The 27,455-nt window shown below is 41.6% G+C and overlaps 1 protein-coding gene across 2 annotated transcripts in view; it reads left to right on the forward strand.

Moving 5' to 3' along the window:
- The window catches only part of MEGF10 (multiple EGF like domains 10), a 180,070-nt gene extending 162,527 nt beyond the window's left edge, over positions 1-17,543 (forward strand). For both annotated transcript variants that reach the window (XM_040444369.1, XM_040444370.1), the window contains 6 exons: positions 3,013-3,249; positions 4,734-4,861; positions 6,462-6,585; positions 12,519-12,563; positions 13,559-13,765; positions 15,028-17,543. In XM_040444369.1, the coding sequence (XP_040300303.1) occupies positions 3,013-3,249; positions 4,734-4,861; positions 6,462-6,585; positions 12,519-12,563; positions 13,559-13,765; positions 15,028-15,212 (926 nt within the window). In that variant the 3' untranslated portion in view covers positions 15,213-17,543. The remainder of the gene's footprint in view (positions 1-3,012; positions 3,250-4,733; positions 4,862-6,461; positions 6,586-12,518; positions 12,564-13,558; positions 13,766-15,027) is intronic.
- Positions 17,544-27,455: the final 9,912 nt, after the last annotated feature.

Raw genomic sequence — 27,455 nt, forward strand, 5'->3', positions numbered from 1 at the left:
TAAAGGGTCCTACTGCCTCAAACTGTGTAACCACCATGTACCAGGCAACATGAAGTATTTGCACCTCCACTGCAAGGTGTAGCCGGTTGTTTAGTTGCCAGATGGGTGCCTCACTGCTGCTGTCCTGTGGGTGAGGAAGGTAAGGCTCAGAGAGGTTGAGTCATTTGCCCAACGTGACGTAGCTAATAACGAATACATAGCTATATGTACATCAGGGCTTAGATGCCGCGTTTGTCTGATTCCAAAGCTCAGGAACTTCCCGCTGTGCCTACGAATGTTTTCACCTTTATTGAGATATAACTAACCCATAAAAAGCAATGCATGTATACCATTATATTATGTGTATATATGTATATATATATATATAAATATATATGTATATACACACATATATACATACATACACAATGTATATATGTACAGCATGCAGTATATATATAACCTGATACAATCTGGCAAACAGATATAACCATGAGACCACAACCACAATAAAGATCATGAATACATTCCTCCCCCGCCCCCCTCCAAATGTTACCTCATGCCCTTCTCTGCCACCACTGCTCCCGGGACCCCAGGCAACCAATGATGAAACCACAGATGGGTTTGTATTGTTTAGAATTTCATGTAAGTAGAATCACACTGTACTCTTTCTTGTCTGCTTTTGTTTGCTCTGCAAAATTATTCTGAGGTTGAACCACGTTGCTGTATGAATCCATACTTCTGTTCTTTTTATGGCCGAGCAGTATTCCTCTGCATGGATATATCATCATTTGTTTACTGATCCACCCGTAGATGGACATTTGGATTGTTTCCAGTTTTTGCTATTATGGATAAAGCTATTATGAACAATAATGTGTCAAGCCTTTGTATGGATACATACTTCCATTTCTCTTGGATAAACTTATAGGTGTAGAATGATCGGCTCATATGACATATGACAGGCATGTGTTTACCTTTTTCAGAAGCTTGTGCCTATGGTTTTTAACAAGGGTGTATCACAGTAACCTGAGAATGGTCAGACATGTAGTCCTACTTGGGCAATTCTGATTCTGGAACGGATGGGGCCTTTGAGACAGTTCTTGGGGTACCTGGGTGGCTCAGTCAGTTAAGTGTCCGACTCTTGATTTCAGCTCAGGTCATGATCTCAGCATCGTGGGATCGAGCTCTGTATCAGGCTGTGCACTAAGAGTGGAGCCTGCTTAAGATTCTCTCTCTCCCTCTCCTTCTGCCCCTCCTCTGCTCATGCATTCTCTCTCTCTCTCTCTCTCTCTCTCAAAAAAAAAAAAAAAATGAAAATGAAAATGAAAAAAAGAGAAAGTTCTTCTGATGGTTCTAAAGCGTGGCCACCAGAGAGCTCCTGAAAGGTGTGACTCTGCTTCAGAGGGTAACAACCACATGGGCTCTAGGGGGCTTTGGAAAATTCATACAGTGTTGTGGGGCAGCCATCTTAAAACATGCATTCTGTATGTATTCCTGTTTCATTGTCTTTCATTAAGTAACTTTTGCATGTTCACGAATTATATTTGTCTGTCGTAACAACAAGATGTTCTGTTCCACAGTCACATCATCAGGACACATGCATTGTGATCACGGTGCACACTGCTGTGTGTTTCAGGGCACGCTGTCTACTAAGGAGGTCTAATGCTTAGAATCATGAGGTCACAGGGACGTTTGAGCTGGAAGCACCTTCTGGGCGGCCAGGTGCCTTGTTTGTAGATGGTGAGACTGTAGCCTTCAGTGCCTAAAGGAAAGTTCAGGATATCTGGATCAGTTTTTTAGATGCCCGGTTTCTTGACTCCCACTTCAGAGCTTTCCTGTCCCCATTGGATGGAACGCGAGGAGAAATTATATAAAGCTGAAGTTTAAATATTAACAAGTAAGGTTTTAAGGTGATGTCATCAGCTATTATTGGAACAGACCTTTCTGTCACACACACAAAAAAAATATCACTATATGGAACAATACAACTTGGGGTAAAGAGTCCACTGAAATTAGGATAAGGCAGACCCTCATCTTGAACTAGACTTTTGATGGAGTTATCCTTGGAAGGAAAATTATTCCTAGAAATGTTGAGGATAGGGGCGCCTATATGGCTCAGTTGGTGAAGCGTCTGACTCCTGATTTTGGTTCCAGTCATGATCTCACAGTCATGAGATTGAGCCCCACATTGGGCTCCATGCTGGGTATGGATCCTGCTTAAGATTCTCTCTTTCCCTTTCCTTTTGCCCCTCTTCCCTGCTTGCACACACTCTTGTGGGGGGGGGGGGAGGCAGGGGGTGCACCTGTGCACACGCTCTCAAAAAGAATTTAAAAAAGAGAAATACTTGGACTCCTGGGTGGCTTAGTTGATTAAGTGACTTGGGCTCAGGTCATGATCTCGTGGTTCGAGCCCTGTGTCGGGCTCTATGCCAACAGCTCAGAGCCTGGAGCCTTCATCGGATTCTGTGTCTCCCTCTCTCTCTGCCCCTCCCTCTCTTTTTCTCTGTCTCTCTCTCTCCCTCTCTCTCTCTCTCTCTCTCTCTCAAAACTGAATAAACATTAAAAAAAAAAAAAAAAGAAATGCTGAGGATAGACATAGACCTAAAATTAAGGTTAGGCAGTTGAGACATTTAGGAGTTAGCCCTTCATAAGCTTACTACTGCATAATAAATAAAGCATGGTAAAAACTAGACAAATCGTTACCACCAATGAATTCTGCCTCTGGTCTAAGCATTTAATCTGAAGCGTGTGGGAAGCTCCCAAACCCTAGTGTGGAGTCTTTGGGTTCAGGAAATCTGGTCTCATTTTTGAGGCTTAGAGCAGCCTTTTTCTGGGCACAGACAAACCAAGAGCATCTACAAATGAAGAATGTTTGTTTTTCCTTCCTGCTGTTTCCAAAGGTTTCCGAATTAACATTTCACTGACTGAACATACCCAGTCATTGGCACGGTGAGACAGTTTTGCGAATGGAGTGCAAACATTCATCTGGCAGGTTGTTGTCCTTGCTCAGATCTCTTCTTTTCCTTTGGCCAGCTGGTGTCATAATCGTTGGAAATCTGAACAGCTTGAGCAGGACCAGCACGGCTCTCCCTGCTGATTCCTATCAGATCGGGGCCATCGTCGGCATCATCATCCTGGTGCTGGTTGTTCTCTTCCTCCTCGCGCTGTTCGTTATTTATAGACAGAGGCAGAAGGGAAAGGAATCGAGCATGCCAGCAGTTACCTACACCCCTGCTCTCAGGGTCATGAATGCAGACTATGCCATTTCAGGTAAGACTGGTCCTTAGAGCCATCCTATTCCTTGAAAAGTAAGGTTTCGGGGCGCCTGGGTGGCGCAGTCGGTTGAGCGTCCGACTTCAGCCAGGTCACGATCTCGTGGTCCGTGAGTTCGAGCCCCGTGTCAGGCTCTGGGCTGATGGCTCGGAGCCTGGAGCCTGTTTCCGATTCTGTGTCTCCCTCTCTCTCTGCCCCTCCCCCGTTCATGCTCTGTCTCTCTCTGTCCCAAAAATAAATAAACGTTGGAAAAAAAAATAAAAAAAAAGAAAAGTAAGGTTTCATCCTGGTTCTCTGAAATTGGGTGTTTGTCTGTGCTGTCCATCAGCCTGGAGGAAAGTGTATGTTGGGAAAACATCCCTTGTTGCAGATGTGTTTTATATGTTGACAGGAGCAGAATGACCACCGTTGTCTTCTAGGAGGGTTTTGAAATTGAATTCATTGTGAGATTGCTTTAAAGTTTTTTAATATTTGCTTATTTTTGAAAGAGAGAGAGAGAGAGAGAGAGAGAGCAAGTAGGGGAGCGGCAGAGAGAGAGGGAGACAGAATTCGAAGCTGTCAGCACAGAGCCTGGTATGAGGATTGAACTCACAAACCGCGAGATCATGACCTGAGCCGAAGCCCGCTGCTTAACTGACTGAGCCACCGAGGCATCCCTGAGGTTGCTTCAGACATAGGGAATTTCAACCTGGTGGCAGCTTTCCTGGGCATCTAAGCTTTTGCCATATGTCAGGGATAGGAAGTGGAGAGAAGGAGGTGTCCATAATTTTGGCAAAGTCATGGAGCAGGTCTTCTATCTCTGGCCTTGGGTTCTTAACACAGTGCCTTCTAACCTGTCCCTGGGCCCAAACACATCATTAACTGCATAGCAACCAAGTTATATAAGAAATAGTTTTGTGGGATTAGCAAGAACCAAAGCTGTTCATTAAGAAAACTCCTTAGAATCTCTCTGCCACATGTCCCCATAAAGGTAGATTTTTAAGTGATCTGCTCATTCATCAGAAGTAACCACATAAACTTGAACCCTTAAATATTTATTATTTTGGGCAATTATTGCAGGATTTCAGGTGGGTCACATGTCTATAAATACACTGATTCTGGGGGGAATACACAAAGCAGCTGATTTACTTAATAGTGTATTTCTAGCAAAGAATATTATGGCAAGAGCTTAAGGGTCTTAAAAAAAAAAAAGAGGAAAGTTACAACAGGATTCGTTTCAAAGCAATGGCTTTCCAGGTGTATAAGCCTCAAAGCAAAGAGGACTTGTCTGAGGACGCGTGCACACTTTTTTGGGAGGCAGGTAGGAGGGCAGACACCTGCTGCTTCTAGAAGCCTTGCTGAGTATGCTAGGCAGGAGGGGATTCTGCCCAGCCTGTGATTTGGAAGTGGTACCAATATTTATTCTTGTTTCTTTGCCTTCTTTTTACCTGCACGGATTTAGAAGAGCCTGTCACCTTAACCGTTTCCTTCTCTTCTTACAGAAACCCTTCCCCACAGCAACAGCGGAAATGCTAACAGTCATTACTTCACCAACCCCAGCTACCACACGCTTACCCAGTGCGCCACATCTCCGCACGTCAACAACAGAGACAGGATGACCATCGCAAAGGTGAGAGGAAATGGCTCCCGGTCGCCAAAGGTGGGTAGGGGGGCGAGGGGAGGAACGGGCATATCGGGGAGAGCTGCCGTTTCCCCGATGGGGTTCTAGGAGCTTGGTATCTCTTATCTCGTTGGTTCCTCCCAACAGTCTTGCGGGTGCGTATTAGAATCCCAAGTTTACGGGTAAAAGACACAAGCCTTGGGGATTTTAAGTCACTGCAAAACACAGCTTCCTAGTTGCTGAGGGAGGCAGCTGCAGGATGAGTCATGGTCCCCGGTCTCCTTGTCTCCAATTTGCACTGTTTCCGTTGCACCTCTTTGGAAAAATGTTTCTCATACTGCATGAGGTTTCCAAGGATGTCTCAGAGCAGGCCTAAGCAGACTCCATCCTGGGCCTTTGCTTTTGTCTTTTCTGACCACGTCTCTTCTAATGCCCTTTGGGGGCCCCCTGCACTTTCCTAACAAAAACAGCAACCACATGCATTTATTTGGGTTCAACCACATGAGATTTCTTTTTTGTAGGTCACAAGTGATCAAATAGCAACAAACTATGTGCCAAGCATTTCTAATCATTTTACAAATATAAATTCATTTAATCTTCATACCAACTCTATGAATCAAGAGTGATTTCTATCCTCATTTTATATAGATGCACAGAGAGGTTGGATACCCAGGCTTCTCCTCTTGTGTCACTCACCTCACCCCAGTCTCTTCTAGAGTGCTCCGAAATCCCAAACATTTCTTCCTTCTGAGTGCCCCAAATTATATTTCCTGTCTCCATTGTCTTTTTAAAAAAATATTTTATTTATTTATTTATTTATTTATTTATCTATTGAGAGAGAGAGAGAGAGAGAGAACAAGGGAGGGGCAGAGAGAGAGAGAAGAGAATCCCAAGCAGGCTCCACGCTGTCAGTGCAGAGCCTGATGCAGGGCTCAATCTCAGGAACCATGAGATGATGACCCAAGCCCGAATCAAGAGCTGGACGCTTAACCAACTGGGCCACCCAGGTGCTCCTCCAATCCTGATCGTCTGATTCCAACTCTCTGCTGGAAGAAAAACCAAGGTAGTTAAATTAATCCAGTTGCAATTAAATTAATGCAGCTGGCTTTTAACTACAGTGCCTGATAGGTAGATAGTACTTCACCTTCCCGGGAGACTTCCATGTGCATCTTGCCGTTTGTTCGCCTACATTTTCAGAGAAGGAGGCAAAGTACCTCATCTCATCCTCGTACTTATAGCTAAGAAAACTGCTCAGGGTCACCAGTGACTCATACAAAATCATGCAGTGTTTGGCGGGAGAGCTCAAACCCAGAGTTTGGTGTTTTCACTTCAAAGTTCTTTGCATGTTAACCCAAGTAAATAATGGGAACAGGGCGACTAAGTGAAATGAAGAACTTGAGGCCATAGGGGGTTTAGTTGGGGCCAAGAGACACGTACTCCTGCTGCCCTCTGCGGCCTGCCCGGTGGTCACCTCTGCCCCTCTGTGCGTCCTCACTGGAAAAGCAGCCCTCGATTCCTGCCCCGGACACGCTTTCCCCAGATCGGCAAAACTGTGCTGTGCCACGCCGTGTTCTCTTTTGACGCCGTTTACGGTTTATGTTTTTAACAGTCAAAGAACAACCAGCTGTTTGTGAATCTGAAAAATGTGAATCCCGGGAAGAGGGGCCCTGTGGCGGACTGCACGGGGACGCTGCCGGCAGACTGGAAACACGGTGGCTACCTCAACGAGCTTGGCAAGTTCTCCCCGTGTCTGTCCTCAGCAGCCTCCTTCATCTTTTAGTCACCTCAGATAGTCACAGGTTGATGATCTGCCAAAGCGATTTATTGGAAACATGCCTAAAGAAGCAGAATGATAGAATTATACCGAATGCCTGTATGGGGCTTATTGCTGTCCTAGGTGCTTTATTCATCCAACAAACATTTATTAAGGTCCTGCTATGTGCTGGGGATTGATACAAAGAGACAAGAATCCCTGGCTGCGTGTAGCTCCCATTCTAACTCCACCTATGTTAACTTACGTCATTCTGACAAGTATGTACTGTTGGTAAGTACGTTCTATTACCGTCACCATCGTGTCCGTGCGACGGTTGAGAAACTGAGTCACGAAGAGGTTAAGTAACTTGAGAAAAGTCTCAAAGCCTATTAAATGGTGGCGCTGGGATTTTAGTCCTGTCAGGGTGGTCCCAGGCTGTGTGTTCCTCTTCGCTCTCTTTTCCATGGGCCACCCACACTTGAGAACCCCTTCCCTTTAGGTGAAGAAATGAAACTATCAACAGGAGTACAGTAAGCCATTGCCTCTCAAACATTTTGGAATAGGACCCCTTCACACTCCTAAAAGTTATCAAGAACCCCAAAGAGCTGCTGTCAGTATGGGTTATATCTTTTGATATTCACCATATTCCAAATTAAAACTGAGACCATTTAAAGTAGTTATTTATTTGCTTGTAATAGATGTCATCTCATTTCATGATAACATAAAACATTTTTATGAAAATATCACTACATTTTCTTTTTTATTTATTTATTTTTTTAAATTTATATATGAAATTTATTGTCAAATTGGTTTCCACACAACACCCAGTGCTCATCCCAAAAGGTGCCCTCCTCAATACCCATCACCCACCCTCCCCTCCCTCCCACCCCCCATCAACCCTCAGTTTGCTCTCAGTTCTCAACAGTCTCTTATGCTTTGGCTCTCTCCCACTCTAACCTCTTTTTTTTTTTTTTCCTTCCCCTCCCCCATGGGTTCCTGTTAAGATTCTCAGGATCCACATAAGAGTGAAACCATATGGTATCTGTCTTTCTCTGTATGGCTTATTTCACTTAGCATCACACTCTCCAGTTCCATCCACGTTGCTACAAAAGGCCATATTTCATTTTTTCTCATTGCCACGTAGTATTCCATTGTGTATATAAACCACAATTTCTTTATCCATTCATCAGTTGATGGACATTTAGGCTCTTTCCATAATTTGGCTATTGTTGAGAGTGCTGCTATGAACATTGGGGTACAAGTGCCCCTATGCATCAGTACTCCTGTGTCCCTTGGATAAATTCCTAGCAGTGCTATTGCTGGGTCATAGGGTAGGTCTATTTTTAATTTTCTGAAGAACCTCCACACTGCTTTCCAGAGCGGCTGCACCAATTTGCATTTCCACCAACAGTGCAAGAGGGTTCCCGTTTCTCCACATCCTCTCCAGCATCTATAGTCTCCCGATTTGTTCATTTTGGCCACTCTGACTGGCGTGAGGTGATATCTGAGTGTGGTTTTGATTTGTATTTCCCTGATAAGGAGCGACGCTGAACATCTTTTCATGTGCCTGTTGGCCATCTGGATGTCTTCTTTAGAGAAGTGTCTATTCATGTTTTCTGCCCATTTCTTCACTGGGTTATTTGCTTTTCGGGTGTGGAGTTTGGTGAGCTCTTTATAGATTTTGGATACTAGCCCTTTGTCCGATATGTCATTTGCAAATATCTTTTCCCATTCCGTTGGTTGCCTTTTAGTTTTGTTGGTTGTTTCCTTTGCTGTGCAGAAGCTTTTTATCTTCATAAGGTCCCAGTAATTCACTTTTGCTTTTAATTCCCTTGCCTTTGGGGATGTGTCGAGTAAGAGATTGCTACGGCTGAGGTCAGAGAGGTCTTTTCCTGCTTTCTCCTCTAAGGTTTTGATGGTTTCCTGTCTCACATTCAGGTCCTTTATCCATTTTGAGTTTATTTTTGTGAATGGTGTGAGAAAGTGGTCTAGTTTCAACCTTCTGCATGTTGCTGTCCAGTTCTCCCAGCACCATTTGTTAAAGAGACTGTCTCACTACATTTTCTAAAACAAAAACAAGTTAGTGAGAAGAGTGGCACTGCTCTACCTTTTTTTATAAATCTCTTTAACATCTGGCTCAGTAGAGGATAGATTCTCGTATCTGCTTCCGCATTCAGTCAGCGGTGATCCCACACTTGGTGCAGCTCTCGAAAAACCACTATGCATTTGAGAGAGAATGAGAGAGAAACAGGAAAATAATGTCGTTGTGCTATTATGAGAATAGTTTTGATCTCGTGGCCCTGCTGAAAAGGGGAGAGGGCTTCCTAGAACACCCTTAAAGACCTGCTGTGATTCCCCAATGAAAGAATAGTGCCATTGCCAAGCTGTTGCACCTCATTTTCTTTAAAAAAAAATTTTTTTTTAACTTTTATTCATTTTTGAGACAGAGAGAGAGACAGAGCATAAATGGGGGAAGGTCAGAGAGAGAGGGAGACACAGAATCTGAAACAGGCTCCAGGCTCTGAGCTGTCAGCACAGAGCCCGACACAGGGCTCGAACTCACGGACCACGAGATGATGACCTGAGCCGAAGTCGGACGCCCAACCGACTGAGCCACCCAGGCGCCCCTGCACCTCATTTTCAAGGAGGTGCTTGATGATACCATAATGGATGTGTGCATTGCCTTATGGGTAGTGAATCCTTTCTTTTGTATTTATTTGATGGTGGGGCTTCCAGAAAACCCAGTTAAATTTGAATTTCAGAGCAGCAACAAATATTTTTGGTATAAGTATATCCCAAATGTTGTAAGAGACATACTTCCCCTAAAAATAATTTGTTGTTTCTCTGAAATTCACATGTAACTGTCCTTCCTGTGTTTTTATTTGCTGCATCTGACAACACTCCTGGGCGGTCCTTTCCATGAATCTTGTTTTATAGAGCAATAAACTGGTCATCAAAGAGAGGTTAACTCTCTTATCATCCAAGATTTCATAGAGGAATGGGGTAAAGCCAGGTCTCAAAGTTGGTCTTCCAACTACTCCTCCACTGTTCTTTCTGTGAAGCCCTTATATGTCAAATCACCTGAGCTGGATGTAGGAACCAATCTTTAAGGGCTCTGGAATCCCTTATTACTATTGAAATTCAAATGTTAAAGTAGGAAAATGAGTACAAATTCTTTACTTTTATTTATATTCTACATGAACATTATCAAGTAGCTGTGTATTTCTGAACATAGTTGAATTATTTATATACCAGATTCACACTATATGTATTGGTTAAATCATTTAACATCAGAGAGATTTTGTTTTATAAATTTTTTGTAATGTTTATGTTTGAGAGAGAGAGAGAGAGAGAGAGTGGGGGAGGGCAGAGAGAGAGGGAGACATAGAATCCGAAGCAGGCTTCAGGTTCTGAACTGTCAGCACAGAGCCTGACTTGGGGCTCCAACTCACAAGCCGTGAATCATGACCTGAGCTGAAGTCAGACATTTAACCAACGAGCCACCCAGGCACCCCGAGATTTTTTTTTTAAGTCTAAATTACATGAGTAATGTAGCTCAAAGAAATACATGAATTGGTATTAGTAAAGTACTACCTGGCACTAATGAGAGAAAAGTTCTCTTATTCCACCTACACCTGCTGCCCATGGTCCTGACTCTAGAACACAGTCACTACAGTGGTCACAGATAAACTTCTCTGCCCACGGGACTGATTGTTAAAAGTATAAAATCTTCATTGGAAATTCTGGATCTCTTTCATGTGTTCCCGTCTATGTCCTTTACAGTTGTTGCACAGAAAAAGTCTGCCCTTACCAAGAACAGGATAAGGCACACTATGGATGATAAACTGAGTAGGTGATTTGAATGATGGAAAGTTGTTGTGATGTTGTGTGAAAGAGGCCTGAACTTGACACAAAAGCCCTGAGATTGATTCCTACTTCTGTGATGGGGCGCTGGGCTAATCACTCCACTGCAGCTGATCTCTTCATTGTGATTTAGGGATAGTGATCATGTTGTGGCTCCTTGAATGAATTAGATTAAGGTAGGCTTTTGAAAGCATCTATCCAGGAATTGAGACATGAGGGAGTTTATGAGAACACCCGCCTGCTCCCTTGCTAAAACAGCACCCAGAGAGAACTTGGCAGGGGCGCTGGTCTAACAGTGCCACTCTTGTTCCCTAATTTACTATCCGCCTCATGCTGCTTCTCTCCTGAGCCCCTTGGGGGACTCTAGCCATTGCATAGCGAAGACCGAGATGGACATCTCATGAGACTTTGCTACAATTCGGAGACAGCTGAATGAATCTGGCAGAGTAGCAAGGACATGGTTCCTTGATAGGGAGCTCTCAGAGGCCACAGGTCCTGCCCATCTTCATGCGGTCCCTTTATAAAGTTTGGGAATCCCCAAGACCACCCCCAGGATCGATGATTTGGCAGACAGGCTCACAGAACTCCCTGCAAGCTGTTATACTCATGGCTACAGTTTATCACAGCCAAAGGATAAAGATTAAAATCAACCAAGGGAAGAGACACAGTGGGCAGCATCAAGGAAAGTTCAAAGTCAGAAACTTCCGCTTGTCCTTTCCCAGTAGAATCATGGAAAGTGCTAACTTTTCCTGGCTACAGTCTAAGACTATATGCATGAAGTATTCCCAGCCAGGGAAGCTTACTTCAGCCTTGGCGTCTAGAGTTTTTATTAGAGTTCAATCAGGTCAACACAGTTGACCACCCATGTGGTTAACCTTTCATCCAGACCATCTGGAGATTAAAGTGACACCAAGTGCCAAGCCCCCTTCCATAAATCACTTTGTTAGACGATCCAGTGTAGCCCTAGGCCCCAGATAAACAAAAACACGTTTACTGGGTGGGATATCCCAAGGGTATAGAGATCACCTTCTAAGGTAGTTCTTAGGGTGAAAGCCAGAGGCTCACTTTGGTTAGGTTAATTCACTCTTCATCCTTGTCCTGCCTCCCTGTGTAACTGGACACCTTTCCCACCACCTGGGAACTTGGCTTCACAATCTGGACCCAAGAGGAAGGAAAACAGTCTCTGAGAGAGGAAGACATTCCCATTTCCTGTCCCATGGTGATTGATATTACACACATCCTCTCCCTTTAGGGGATCCTCCCTTCTTCTCCACAAAAGTGTGTCCCACAGGACATACAAGGAATACATGCACAGTGGCCGGGGGCCTTCTCCTTACCATTCTCCTTCTTATGTGACTATTCATCACAAGTCATTACTTGATTCTCTGTTTCTAATCCAAGTCTATAACATTTCTTTAAAAGATCATTGAGGAGCCCTTGAAATGCTTGCATGTAGACTGAAGTTGGGGGTCACAGGACACGTTCAACATTACGGTCACTGAAACACCACTCATTTATACGATGCCTCAGAATTTATGAGGCTTTGCGTATGCTCCAATTCACTTAATGATCACACCCACCCTGTAAAGTTTGCAAGGCAGGTTTTGTTTTCCTCATTTGAGAGCCAAAAATTTGACACCGAGAGAGCTGAACCTCTTGTCTAAGTCACGTGGTGGGCAAGTGATGAAATGCAAGTCCTTTGTCTCAGTTCTAGTCCTGGCTTTGTCCTTTCCATAGTACAACCTTGAATCAAGTGTACCGATCCATCCATGCCTCGTTCTCTACCCTTAGTGATTAACCTTTCACAACGCACTGTAAATGAGCAGAATGATCAGAATGATACATATATATGTATTTTAAATTCTAAGCACTGAAGACACCAGGTATGAGTGATCTGGGTACAAAGGTTTGGAAAGCAGCAGCTCGGTTATTTCCTGCAGTAGGGAAGTAGTAGGTGCTCAAACGAGCTTCCTCCATGACCTTGTAATATTAAATGGGTTTTTCTCGTTTCCAGATCTCACTGGGCATTTTTTTTCTTCTTTATCACAGGAGCTTTTGGACTTGACAGAAGTTATATGGGAAAATCCTTGAAAGGTATGGTCTAAGTTTAAGGAAGAAGTACATTTATCAGAATCATAATTTTTTTTTGAACGTTTATTTATTTTTGGGACAGAGAGAGACAGAGCATGAACGGGGGAGGGGCACAGAGAGAGGGAGACACAGAATCAGAAACAGGCTCCAGGCTCTGAGCCATCAGCCCAGAGCCTGACGCGGGGCTCGAACTCACGGACCGCGAGATCGTGACCTGGCTCAAGTCGGACGCTTAACCGACTGCGCCACCCAGGCGCCCCATAGAATCATAATTTTTTTTAAATTTATCTCAGAGACTGAAATAATTTGCTAAACAAGCAAGAGTGGCAGTTTAGAGAAAATGTAGAGTTGTTAGTGTGGTTAATTACTCCATGAAACAACACAAACAACGTTCCCTGAGATCAAAACCACGACTGTAGGTGGATCATGTTAGGGCATAAGTCTGGGGGAACAAAGGTTTTCAGTTTGCCGGGGAAACACTCATATTTCCTTGAAAAGATGTATGACTTATGGGGAACGAGAAATGCAAAAATGGAAACAGCAGGGAAAACAAGAAGAGCTCCACATGGTTACATGAATAACTTCATGTGCCCAGTCCTGGGGTTTTGCCAGGAATCTTCATGTCACACATGCCTCCCTCGCCGTGATGATAGAACCTTCTTGTGCTCCCGGGGCCATCAGCAGGTGGTTTCTTGATTGAAGCCTTTGGGAATTAGTAAATTAAAATGGAATTAATTTGGAGTGTGAAAATCAAAATTAAATCAAATCCACGATGTATACGTGGATACTCACCTTAGAGAGGAGCTGAAATTACTCTATGGCTGAGTCATTTTATAGCAGAGTCTCTCCAAAGTAAGTGACGAATGTATGGTTTTGTTGTCGGCGTATACAATTAGAGAAAACTAGCTACAAAGGAAAAGAAGTAATCGCTCCAAGTAAGTCATCCCAGGGGAAAAAACAATGTTATCCATGCTTTCCTCCCCCATCTCTCTTCACAGATTTGGGAAAGAATTCTGAATATAATTCAAGTAACTGCTCCCTAAGCAGTTCTGAAAACCCATATGCCACTATTAAAGACCCACCTGTACTGATCCCCAAAAACTCAGAGTGTGGCTATGTGGAGATGAAGTCACCAGCACGGAGAGATTCCCCATATGCAGAGATCAATAACTCAACGTCAGCCAACAAGAATGTCTATGAAGTTGGTGAGTTCCCCTAACCAAAGGAAGAGCCTCACCTAAGAATTTTTTTTGAAACGATTTTAAAGTCTTTGGGAGTCTTTGAGAGTACAATAACAGTTCATATAAACATTATTCAAAACAGTGGTCATATTTTAAGTGCAAACCTGTGTTTACAGTGATCATATTAATTGGTGTCACCGAAATTTTTAAGGGAAGATACCAGCTAGAAAATTTAAAGTAAATTTTCCTATCTCTCACCTGGTCAGCCATCTCTTGCTTTGTAACCATAGTGAATATTTGAGCCCCCATGTGGAATAGCGCATGTGTCACCTCAGCTATTATGTCGCGTTAGCCAAAACAAGCGGTTCAGGTGGATGAAGCAGGTGGTTCCATTTCCTGATTGCATCCATTACATTCATGCTCTTAGCAGGATTGAACATTTTACTTTTAAATGTGTCTAATACATTGCTAATATTCTCAGATGTGAATCTGATGGAACTTAATAAGAATTCAATTTAAAATTAGAATTGTTTTGATTGCCCCTTACAAATACCGTTCGGGGAAAGTTGAAACAAATCAGAAGTATCATTGAGTAGGTAGAGTAGGGCCATGTATTTTAATTTTTCTCTCTCGTTCTCAGCGTTTATGATTTAAACTTTAGAAAATTCTCTACTACTTGTAAATGAAGTGGCCGATTTAACTCTAGTCACTAGCAACTTAGGCCATCGACATGTCACTGAGAAGTTAAATAACTATTCCTAAAGAATTAAGGCAGCTTTTTTACAGTGGAAGTTGTAGTGACCTAGATTTATCGTTGAAAAGTCAGTTACTATTCCGCTTTGGACCGTCCTGTAAACCCACCACTTTAACACAGAGCTGAACCGAGAGCGTGGGTCCTGAGTCATAAAATGAACTTGTTAAGTATTTCCATGAACTGAGTTAGCCTAGAAGAACCTTAATCTTCTGACCTGTGGAGTCAGGGGTTTGGACTGGATCATCTCCAAGGTGTTTTTCAGACCATGATTCGTATCCAGGATTTCTGTGTATTCCTTGGATGTCTCCATCCAAACCAGTGGCATGCAGAACACCATTGTGTGCATCAGCTGGTCTCACAGCCCAGGGTAGCCACCCCTAAGTGATTATAAAAGCATCATTTGTTTCATAAAATAATATTTATCTTTTTATAAATGCCCCTCTTGTCTGTTTGAGATTTGCAAGAAATGCCATACTCTTTTCTGTCTAAATTTTCCACTGCTGATGAATTCACGTGTCCCTGGTTGTCACAGAACCTACAGTGAGTGTTGTCCAAGGAATATTCAGCAACAATGGGCATCTCACCCAGGATCCATATGACCTCCCAAAGAACAGTCACATCCCTTGCCACTACGACCTGCTGCCGGTCCGAGACAGTTCCTCCTCCCCCAAGCAAGAGGATGGTGGCAGCAGCAGCAGCAGCAGCAGCAGCGAATGACACCAAAGATCCGCCTGGTAGCCACTGGAAGTTTCCAGAACTGCAGTTGGTTCTTCTCTATCCTCGAGTTTGCCACCTTATGGGAATGTTCATCTCCCTGGTAGGCAACTGTTGGACGTGAACCAGAAAGCTCAAAGCTGAGGCTGGCTGATCGTAGGTCCTTCTTGTACTGGTGGCCTGGAAGGAGATATCAGTGTGACTTCCTATTCTTCTTAGTTTTAGAACTGCGCTCGTGAAGCATGACTTCCTATAAGATCTTGGCTAAAAGCATGAACTTGTAGAAGTCCTTGGGAGGGAGTTGTGGGCTGCAGTGACATTGGTGTTTGGTTGAACCATTAAAATCTGAGTATTTTCTTTCTCATTTGCATTGCAGACCTGTACCTAGGATTGTGCAGTTTATCATAAAATCTGGTGTGAATCACTAAACATGTAGAAGAAAAGAGGAGTATTATTGAGTCCTTACATTTTTTTTTTTTTTTGCACCTGGATTTAGAATTATAGGGATAATATGAACCCAGGAAGAAAAGTTCTGTCGAGTGGCCTACTGGATAGACTTTGAATAAACTCTAGACCTGGTTAGCAAATTTAAGTATGAAAACTTTAGACTTTTTTAGGATGAAGAAATAAAAAATTAGAATTATTTTAGCTATGGTAGCATTATTTCAGAAATCACTGTCCAGATGTGGCAGGCAGAGGTTAATCTTCTTTGACCCTTGGCCCACTTTAGATCCGTGACATCATTCTGATCCCTGTCCCCATCATACACATTCACCATGTAAGGTCCATGACATATCAATAATTATTGCATAAATACAGAAAATAGATTGTTTTATTTTTGACAGACGGGATTGAACGAGTGTATAATGATTGGAAAAGGGTGTAAATTTTAAGTGTAAGAAGACGTTTTGGTTTTGTAAACCATTAGCGACACATGCTGTAATATAGAATTAGCAGAAAGTTTTGATTAATTTTTCCCTAGACGTGACCGAAATATTTTTGTGCATATTTGAGAAAAGGGCACTTTCCTTTTATTAATTGTCGATTTAGAGAAACTATGCTTAAGCTGGTCTTTTGCATTGCTAATATGACATGTACCCCGTTTTTCATTAATTTGTATTTCCATTTTTAAGTTGTATAGTCTACGTTTTGTAGTGCTTGGATTGTTAATGAAAAAAAATTATGTTATATGTTCTCTGTTTCTTGTATTATTGCCACTTATCTTTTTGCCTGACAAAAATGCATTGTTCTTTCTTTCCTTTTGGAGGGAGGAGATGAGAATATATAAAATCAAATCTATTAAAATTGGTCATTACTAAAATAGTAAAGTAACCATAGGCGAATGGCTCATGCTTGAAATAGAGAAACTTGTTACTATTTCAAAATGGAGCTCCTTTTGATTTGTGTGTTCTGAGTCTTGGTTAAAGCAGGGAGAAGGGGAGAGAGGAACCATTGGTTATTGAGCATGTACTACAGGCTGTTCTTACGAAGACCTTCATTAGGGTGATCACATAATTGATCATCCAAACTGGGACACTTTTGAGTGTAAATGAGGGCATTATTAATAATTAACCTGCAATGGGCCTAAATCTGGACCGTCCCAGGTAACCCAGAATGGACGCTCATCCTGTGCATACCTATCAGGCAATAATATTTTTCGCTTCAAAGCAGTTGTCTCAAGAGAATGCCAATAGAATGGAAGAAAGCTGGTTTCTCTTTGACCTACCTGAGCAAGCGAAAGGGCTAAAAAGCTGCCTGAGGAGGAAGCGACTTCATGAGCAAGAACGATTGGTTGTGAATCTTTAAAGGCATGAAACCCTCTGTGGTATCCTGTCTCGGTGAGTCACTTAACCTATGTGTATTGTGTATCCATTCTGCCAGTAGCATACGTGAGTCCCTGCCAGTTATTGAGTTGTCACTTATCTGCAGGGGTTTCACGTGACACACCGGCACCTGTGATGGCGACTTGGTCAGGGAGGTGATAGAACACCCACCTGCAGCGTTCACTCCTTTGATGGCTTGGCTGCTTCTTACAGAGAACCCCAAAGTTAACTCAAGGAAACACAGAATTACCTGGAGCACACCTTAGAAACAATTGATTTTTTCCAACAGTTAGCCTTAGGCTGACCCTTGGACTGTAGGGAGTAGGCGTCAAATTGAGACACTTGTGGCCTTTTTTGGTTAAGAAAAGAACCTTTTCCCCCTTCTTTTTAAAGCATCATCTCTTCAGTGCTCCGCGATACATTGAGTTTCCCCATTATTCCTTAGAGATAGTTGAACAAAAACAACTTTCTTTTTCTCATTCCACTACATAAACAAAAACAAAAACAAAAAAAAAAACAAAAACCAAAAAGACAACCCTGAAATCTTCACGTACAAAGGCAACAGCATCTCCAGCAGAAAGGCTGGGCAGCAGATGCCGACTCCAACGGGGCTCTGCCGTCCGTCCCTGTGTGTTCTTTCTGGCAACTCAGTTGCGCAGGGTTGCTGCTGTCCTGACACTGCATTTGCATCAGAGGTGAGTCTTACTCACCAGGGTTCACTCAAGATGTTTCAAAAAACAGAACACATACAGCGTTTTGGAAATGGTAAAACTACATGTTGTATTTGAGAGGTCTGGTTAAGAAGTCAAAACTTCCTCGATATTTTATATTGATTTGGGCAAAGAGAGAAATACTTCTGTCAGAATGAAATTTAAAAGACAAAAGGACCCAACACGTTTTTATTTTCCCTGAAATGACCACCTTTGGACTCTTCCAGAGATATCAAATGTAAGTTAATGTGATGTCATTCATCACACGCAGTGAATCTGTTCTCATGACCTTTGAATTCATTCATTTGGGACCATAAAATTAATTTCTTCTCTACATCCTACAGTGGCCAGAGCAGGGCATGAGTTTGGCAATACAAAGGAAAAGCCGTCCACATGGGAATGTCAGCCAAACTATTCTTTCCCTAGAGGTTGATGTAACAGAAAATTTATAAACTATTTGTATTTTGTATAAATACATCAAAATTGGCCCGATTAATAGCTTACGTACGTGCATCAATATGGAGAATATGTTATTTATAGGTAATTATATGATAAGGAATATTTCATAATTATTTACAATACTTGATATAAATTCCTCTCACATGCTATAGTAGTTATGCTAAGAAAGAACTTAATGTGTTTAGCATTTTCTCTATGGTAAATTACATTCACCAAGTTTAGGAAAAACAATATGGAATTTTATAAGATAGTTATAACCTCCCAGCCAATCCCATTAGCACAACCAACATGTTTTGAGAGAAACGCAAACAACTTTAGGAAAATGTGGACATCCAAAGAGCCACAGCAGTACTTGACAATTATTGGGGATTTTTAATCCACGTATATTGAAAAAGTTGTACAAAAGGATTACCCTACTCTTTAGAATTCGTGTCATTACTAGAAGTCCGGTTACCACTTAAAATAAGATAAAGTCCTAAAAAAATTACATTTTAAGGTTACGTTTTCTTTCAAATAACAAATTTTCTATCTTTGGGTAATGTCTTTGTTATTTGAACCAAGTATTTAATAGATACTTTGGTCTTAAAGGCTTTATGTCACGGAAGTGTATATAGATGTGCAAGTGTGAGTCCCGTGGTGTGGATGAGTGCTTATTTCTTGACTAAAGATGTACAGCAAACTACCCTTTTAGGGTCTTCCTACTAGTGGTGATCTAACATTGGGTCTGCTTGTTTTCATTCCGTATTTAGTCCAGGCTTCCTTTTGATATGAACAAATCGCAACATATATTTTTAAGGAAAAAAATCCAAATACATAAGAATTTTCTTGATTGTAGCAAACAAAAAAATGCTTTCAGTGTGAAAATATCTCTATTTTCCAAAGATGGTTAACTTTGGTCAGTATTCGCCTCCGTTGTCATTTATATCACCAAATGAGTTTATAGATTAATGCAATAAACTTTCTAATTAAAAAAAAAAACTTTAGTGTTTATTTCTATGTCTGATTCTATTGTTAATTAATGAGAATAAAAGAACCTATGATCTTACTGGAAAAATTAATATTTTTTTCACGTGTGACACCATAGCCCTTGATAGAGACATGTAAAAACAATTGCACTTCATTATATTTAACTGCTCATGTATCTGCTTCCCCTTCAGACTACTCGTTCTTTAAGGGCAGAGGCACCATTCTGTACATATTTGGATTCCCAGAACCCAGGTTAGTGGCTGAAAGTCAGGTATCTGTAAATAGCTTTAGGTTATCTTATGTGAAGTTGTTTCTTAAATCTCAGGAGCTTGTTAATTCTTCTTTTATAATTAAAACATTTTTGGAGTATCCGCTTTATAGCACTGTGTTCTAGGGATCAAATATGAATAAAACATTGCTCCTTCTCTCACTTGCTGTTTATTTACTGAGGTCCTGAGTGCCAAGCACAGTTGGGGATGCAGAAAACAATGATACATGAGTTATTTTAAAGTAGCTCATTATTTAATCAGGCAAATGAATCATCTTACTAGGCGCGTGACTTTGGTAAGTTACTTAACTTCTCAGGGCCTTGGTTCCTATATTATAATATGTTGGAAATCAAAGTACCTATTTCATAGGGGTTTTGTGAGAAGTTAATAACTTCGTGCGTACACAACACTTCAGTGCCTGACATATAGTAGGCAGCTGGTAAATGTTAGCTATCATTACTATTATGAAAAATTAGCTAATAACCTGAGCCATTTTGCAATAACCACATGAATGATGAGGCTGGTAAATCAGGAGTGAGCATTTAATGAATATTATAAAAGCTACATATTTGTGTGACCTTATCCTGATCTATTTTTGTACTATCACAAAATTCCATATGTATTTTATTACTAGAGTGGTAATTTAGGAGAGCAAGAATCATATGATTTCATCTGCCAGCACCTAAGAATAGAGGAGGCTTTGAAAATGTGTGGATGTGGGTTTCTGGAAAGATGGTAACCTGGCTTCACATTTCTATCCTGGAGAATCCAGCCATTAAGAAAAAGTCAGGGACTGATTTTGGCAACCTGAAGAGGTTCCACACAGTGAGATACCAAGTTCTTGAAAGAAGGTGCAAATGGCAGGGCAGGGGGCGTGGGAGGCAACATGTAAATGGGAGTTGCTGGAATTGATGGGAGTGGACTGTAGAGGAGGGGGTGTGAGAGGAGGGCCAGCTGACCTGGGGGAAGGAAAGACATTCTCTGCTGTTTGTGTGATGCAGCCGTGAGAAAGCCTAACTGTCCCTTCCCTGATGGCATCTCTGGAGGCAAGGTTTGCATGTTGGGCTAAGGTCAGCCTATCCCTACTTGGACTTGTGACCTGAGATGCCTTCACAAAGGGCATCACTGGCAGCCCACTGAAGGAAAAATCCCTACCCTGGCTGTCAGTACACAAACAAGAACCAGAGAGATGCAGAGGTGTTGAAAGCCAATACGCTCTCACATGAAGAGACAGAGAAACAAGGCAACCACGTGATGGGAACATTGCAGCTCAGACTGATGGGAAGAGGCTGACGTGGAAAACCACAGTAAACCTCTGTTATGGAGGTGGAGCTAATGTGAAAAATGGAGGAAAACCTGGATAAATAGGAGTTAAACTCTTACAAGGGATATAATTAGAGGACCATAGAGAGTTTCCTGGAACTGAAAACGGTGATGTCCCAATTTAAAACTTCAATAGAGCAATTAAAAAAAAAAAAAAAGAGGTCAGTAACTGCTAAAGCTGAATTCGTGTTTAAGAGAATGAAATGCAACCAAGTGAAAATTCCAGAAATGGTAATCATGGGTAAGCAAAACAGGAAAACTCAACCAGGAGACCCAATATTGAAATAGTTGCTAATACAGATGGGGAACAGAGGCGCCCTGGAGAAATAGCAATCAAAGAGACAATCAAAGAAAACTTCCATAACCTATATCCTTTCATAATGTGAATCTTTCAGACCTTTAGATCTTTCTTTCAGTTGTGAAAGGACCTACCGGGCTGATGAAACAGAATTAATGAAAAATACGTATATATGGGGCGGAGAGAAATCCTGGTGACATTCCCGGACTCTGAAGCTAGAAGAACAAACTCATAATGGCACAAGCAGAAATAGCAGATGGCTCATAAGGGCAAGATAGTAAGGCTGGATAGATAAAGTGTCTGGTGGGAGCAGGAATGGGGAGGAGGCCAAGGTAGGAAAGGGCAGGGAAAGGGTTATATAGCTGCCCGCTGTTCTCCCACCGCAGCATCAACTGCCCATCTTCCCAAGGACAGTGTGGCTACTGCCCAGCAGATTGTTAAATAGCCCACTTTCCATTCTGCTCGAGACCTCTGACCCGACTAGCATGGACCACAAGAGACAGGGCAACAGGAAGAGGAAAAGGCGCTTACGTGATGGACTGGCACAAGATATGCTAGACATACTAAAGCACCAGTTTATCATCCTTCACTGAATTTATCAAGGAATCATCAGAAGTGTGTTCAGGAAGAAACTTGGAAGTCTTGCATGGCTGTTGGCTTATGGAGGGCTGTTCTTCCTCCTACGTTGTTGGCCTGGATTTCTTCAATGACGATAAAGCAATAGAAAAATCCACATATGCCACAAAGTGGCCAGGCTGCCATGGTATTTTTGATTATTAGCATAGGATTAAGACACTTATGGAACAAGCCATCTTGAAATACCTAAGAGCAGATTTCTTGTAACCTCTACTAAATACAACACAAAACAGAGAATAGATCGCTCAACATTTGAGCCTTTTTATTTCAGATCCATCTTGGACATCGGGACAGTAAGGAGAACAGGTAGGAACAGTGTCTTCTCTGAAGTGCCAGCCATGATCAGGGACTCGAGACATAGCTTCCCAAGTGTTCAGAATAGAGCTTTAGATGCCATACTGAAATGAAGGTAAAGAATTTAGTGATTGTAGGCAAAAGCCAAAGCATATTGACACATAGTCATTACATATCACAGGCGGGTTTGGAACCTTCATGCCTGAGTTCTACCAAGCATGACCCACCACGGAGGATATGAAGAAAGCACAGAGAGTATTTGCCATCACGTTCCGATGTTTGGAGTCATGCTGTAAAATTGATTTTATAGTTAATGGAAAAGAGATCCTCTTTCTTATTACCTACTTCATATAGATGACTGGTAAGCCTGGCTTGGCAGTAATATAATATTTTTATATGATACAATAAGTTAGTCGAAACATCAAAGCCAAAATGCTGAATTATTTTGCTTCAGATTAAATATCTAAATCCTGTGTGTAACATGCAAGAAGAGGGTTTTAGTTCTTTCTGGGCCCCTCATATTTTGTATATGAACTACTTTATCATCCTTATTATCCCAAATTGGATGGAATTTAATAATTTAAGACAATGATGTTAAGTTGTACACATCTACATGTGTAAGAACTTTTTATTTTGCACCCTTTTGATAGCTTGAGAAAAAAATTAAAAGAATAACTTTTTAAAGAAAAAAAGTAAAGCTTTTTAAAAATCCCTGTGTCTTGCTTACATATTCATGGGATTCTAGTTATTATTATCTTTAATAATTTACTATTATCCCCCAAAACATTGCAGCAATTTTTATAACAATTGCTCTTCGAATAAAGAAGCTGGCATAGACTATTCTGCTTCAATGTATTTATCTATAATATCTGTTAACTCTTGAGCAGGTGGTAGAGAACGAGGTCAATATCAAACGGAGGTTGTGTTAGTTGATATGCAATTATTCTTAGCCAGAGGGAGCTAGAATAGTTGGAATCGAATTTATAGTCTTCATCAGGAACAGGGAAAGCTCTAATGTTGGCTGTTGCTCAATCATTACTTCTTGAGAAAGGTGTTTCTTAGCCACTTGTGTGGGGAAAAAAACCATCACCCTGTATCCTATTACCCTGGCTAATTGCCTTCATGGAGGCTTGGTCTCTGAAGTTAAATACTATTTGATCTCTTTGTTTATTCTTTCATTGTCTGACTTTTCAGCTAGAATGCATGCTGCATGAGGGCAAGGTCTCTTCTGAATGGTTCACTGCTGTATTTCAAGAACACCAATGTCTGACTCATGATGTGGGTACAATAGAGATCGATAGATGGAATGAATGAATAATGGCTCCTGCTTACTTTGACACTGCGGGTTTGGCTTTGCTCTTCCTTGTCATCCTTCTCAGGTGGCTTGGAGATGTTGCTCCTGTCGTCCCATCCTACGATTGCAGTCGTTCACGATGACAGCTGCAAGTTCAGGAAGCTGGTAATCTGAAGGGATGTAGGACAAGACCGTGACTATCTAGCAAAATATTTTCTTACTTTATTTCAAAGCTCAAGTCAGGTGTTGGATATTTTTACCCACAAAGCTTAGAGTACCAGTTACAGTGATTTTGGATGCTGAGAGCATTTCTGTTGTGTTTATGAATAGATGTTACAGGAGAGTAGATTTTAACTAAACATGTGATGATTGACATCTCCCACATTTTGCTTCTATTGAGCCCTGTTTTACAGCCATGTTACACTGTTGGCTGGTCTCTGGTGTCCTCTCCAGGTCCCACCATCTTCTTCCCTGCACTTTCCTGTGTTCTGTCTCTCTGTCCCTGTCCCTACCTCCATAACATCTGCCCTAAGGCCATGGTTCTGACAGGCTGCTCTCTCACAGGGACTGAGGGCAGGAGGGCAACCCAAAGAAAGCTCTTTCTGCCTGTGAAATGAGGGATTCCTTTGACAGTCCGTTTTGGCTCAAAGAATCCCCACTGGCCAGACTTAAACTTTCTTAGAATTCTGCTTGCATTGTAGACTATTCCTTCACTCTCTCCTTCACAGGACCAGACTTGACTCAGGCTAAAGAGAATATATGACCCAGGGGTTTCCACATAAAAATTTGCCTTGTGAAATTTGCTCTGTGGAAACATCTGTATGGTCTGCTTTCTGGGAGCACTCTGATACTCTTATTTAAAATTCATGGCTCCCTTCTCTCTTTGGTCTCAGCCTGGTGACCCCAGCAGTATGCTCTCTGAAACCAGCTCTCTGAGAAAATTAAAAGGCAATGATTTGTAGCATTTTTCCCTTTCCATGGTATAAACACTCCCACCATGGCCAATTTGAAAGTACCAATATGGTGTCACAGGATGTGGAGTTAAGAAGACATGCTCATTATCATACAATTGCATAGTATTTCCACAATACAAGCATGATAGATGTAAATGACCTCAAGATCATTCCTCATAGTAGAAGGTAGTAAAATAATGAAAATTGCTGAGTTTTGAGTATTGTTACCTGCAAAAGTATAAAGTATTGAATTGTAGGTTTATATACTTCAGTTTTAATAATGGCTGGGTTTAACAGCTGGCTCACGGAATTCCTGAAAATTTAATAACTGGCTCTCACATGCCTGTACAAACCGCTTCAGCACAGACTCCAAGTAAGGAGTCTACAAACCCAAGCCAAAACCCTGACGCTGGTGCATACAATGTATGGGCTGGAAGGGAGGAGCTCAGAGCACATTATTCTGACCCATTTTCATTTCACATCTGGAAAAACTGAAGTCCAGAAGGTTTATACATTCAATAAGCACTGTTTACTGAAAATGCCATAAGCCAGACTTCTTCGAATGCACATATTTCTGTTCAGTGTTCATTTTATCAGAAAAAAAAAACAAAACAATAGGAACTAGATTCTCTCTTTCTTGGGAGATTTTTAGACTAATTATTCAGCCGTGAAGGAGTCCCCATCTTAGGTTTTCTGGGAAGCACTGAATTGGAAGGTGACCTTACTCAAGAGTCCTAGGCTCCATATAACATACGAACTCATAGCATGAGATCTATTTATGAATTGCCACTTTGGGAAAAGGCACTGAGGTACAAAGCTATTCATCACCATTGTTTATACCCGTACACAGACAGACTTCTTTACCCCTGTAGATGGGTAGTGGAACCCACATGAGACTTTTGGACTCACAGCCAACTAACAGAGACCAGGAGAAGTGGATGGCCATGTTATAGAACTGGATTGACTCTTTTCTTCATATTGCACTCGTTTTCAAAAGATTCACTTTAATCATTCTCACTAAATCTCTAGGCACTGATACATAGCAGTGGCCTTTATGCCTGAATTGTGGCTGCAAATTAAATTTGAAAAATGTCCCGAATATTTTATGTGTACTGCAGGTAGATTTTATTTCTGGCAGAAAACAAACCAGAGTTGAGTCGCTTGACAAAGATGATTTTAAAACAGCAGGATGAAAGGCAGGGGTTTTTTGTGCTTGCCTGAGATGTTGAGCTCCAGGAGAATGTATTATTTAAAGAGTGGAGAAAAAAAGGGGGGGAAGCCTTGGAAAAAAAGATGCAGAGGCTCAAAATATTGCTATTTTCCCTCATAGAGAAAAGTAGAAGGTGATTGGCAGTGAATACTGTTAAGCCTGCATTGAGGAACCATGTGGCCAAATTAATTACTAGAGAATGCCTTTTTGGTTATTAAAAGAGTGCCCTTTCCCTTAGTAAGGCATCTGATTCTTTGATGAGCTCAGCACCTAACATGTATAAAATGGTTTCCATTAAATGATTTTGACTGAATGAACAAATATAAGAGCGTTATGTACTTCATTAAAGGCTTTAGACACTTTTAAAGCAAAAGTCAGTCTTAAATATCACACATAATACAAAGTCACGGGCCTCAGCACAATGTACTAAAACATTGTCATGTCGCTTTACATATTACATGACACAAGACGATACATAATACAATACAATTCCTTTTTGACTGCTACTGGCTCTATAGAGAGTCTGACTTAACCCAAGGCAGCTAGTTTTCAAATAATCTTGATTACCTCAAGGAAAACGTTGGCTTGGGTGTTTACATCCTGAATTATTCATTTTTTTTCCTCAAAACTAGACTCACCACTTTATAGTCAGAGCTCTTAGATTATTAGAATTGGGCTCAGAGGCTAAGAGAAAACAAGTTCTCCAGGAAAACCTTGGAGGAATCTGGGGAAACCACCAATGGCCTCGAGAGGTGGTGAGGGCACAGCCCTTTATCCAATGACAGAACTGGCTGGTGACTTCAGCTCTTACGGGTGTGATCAACCCGCACCCAAATCCTCTGGTCGTGGTGGATTTCTTCTTGATATCTTGACTCACAGCTGTTCACGGAATCTTGTTACTTAAAGCACGCGGAAGTAGAGAGATTTGCTTGTGCACAGCCCTTGCTTTGTTGATCGGGGAAGAAGGCCTGTCACTTTCCTAAATACAACGTGAAGGTGTTGATTTGATTTTTGTCTGTCTGCTGGTCTGTGGGGTCACCTCACCCTTCCTTGAAGGCCCCCACTTTGCCCACATCACTCCCCCTACAGACCACACCATGTCTTCTGAGTAATATACCTCTATGATGCAAGGAAGACTTTGCTATTATTTTTAAGGAATTCTGATCTCAGTTTTATGGTTAGTCCCAGTTATTATTTGTCTCCAGACTTGCATAGTTTACCTTCTCTCTTTATACCATGCTATCTTAAGATTTTTTTTTAATTTTTAAAAAATGTTTATTCATTTTTGAGAGATGGAGAAACACAGAGCATGAGTGGGGGGAGGGGGCAGAGAGCAAGACACAGAATCCAAAGCAGGCTCCAGGCTCTGAGCTGTCAGCACAGAGCCCGCCGCGGGCCTTGAACCCATGAACCACAACATCATGACCTGAACTGAAGTCAGACACTTAATCAACGAGCCACCCAGGCGCCCCATACCATACTATCTTCATTGCTTATTTTTGCAGTGCTGTGGAAGTGATTATACTTATGACTACAAATTCTGTCCAGGATCAAGAGGAACATACATACTCTAAGTCGATATCATGTGAGAATGATAGAAACAAGAGGGAATATGGAGTTGGCAGGATGGGTGACAAATTTCCAGGTCTGATGCCTTGTGTGATCATGGTCAAGGTAATTCGTTTCACTTGACTCTGGCTTATTCACACCAAAAGAAAACATACTGCTACTGTTCTTCCTCATAGGATTGGCAGAACATGTGATGTGTAATATTTGAAAACTCCAAATATTGGAAAATAATATAAAATAGCTTTAAGAGTTACTGAAATAGTTGGTGGAAACTCATATTTACCAAAATTATCATTGTAGAAGGATTAAGAAGGAAGAGATCTATAGATGCGATTTTCCACAATTAGCAGAATGACATAAAGCACATCGCTGGGCTGACTGGTCATTCCATAGATTCTTACAGGATGGCGTCATGGATGTAACCATGAAGAGGAAAAGTCAG

Source organism: Herpailurus yagouaroundi, unplaced genomic scaffold (genome assembly GCF_014898765.1).
Source record: "Herpailurus yagouaroundi ecotype Mexico unplaced genomic scaffold, PumYag 192, whole genome shotgun sequence".
Classification (NCBI taxonomy): Eukaryota; Metazoa; Chordata; class Mammalia; order Carnivora; family Felidae; genus Herpailurus; species Herpailurus yagouaroundi.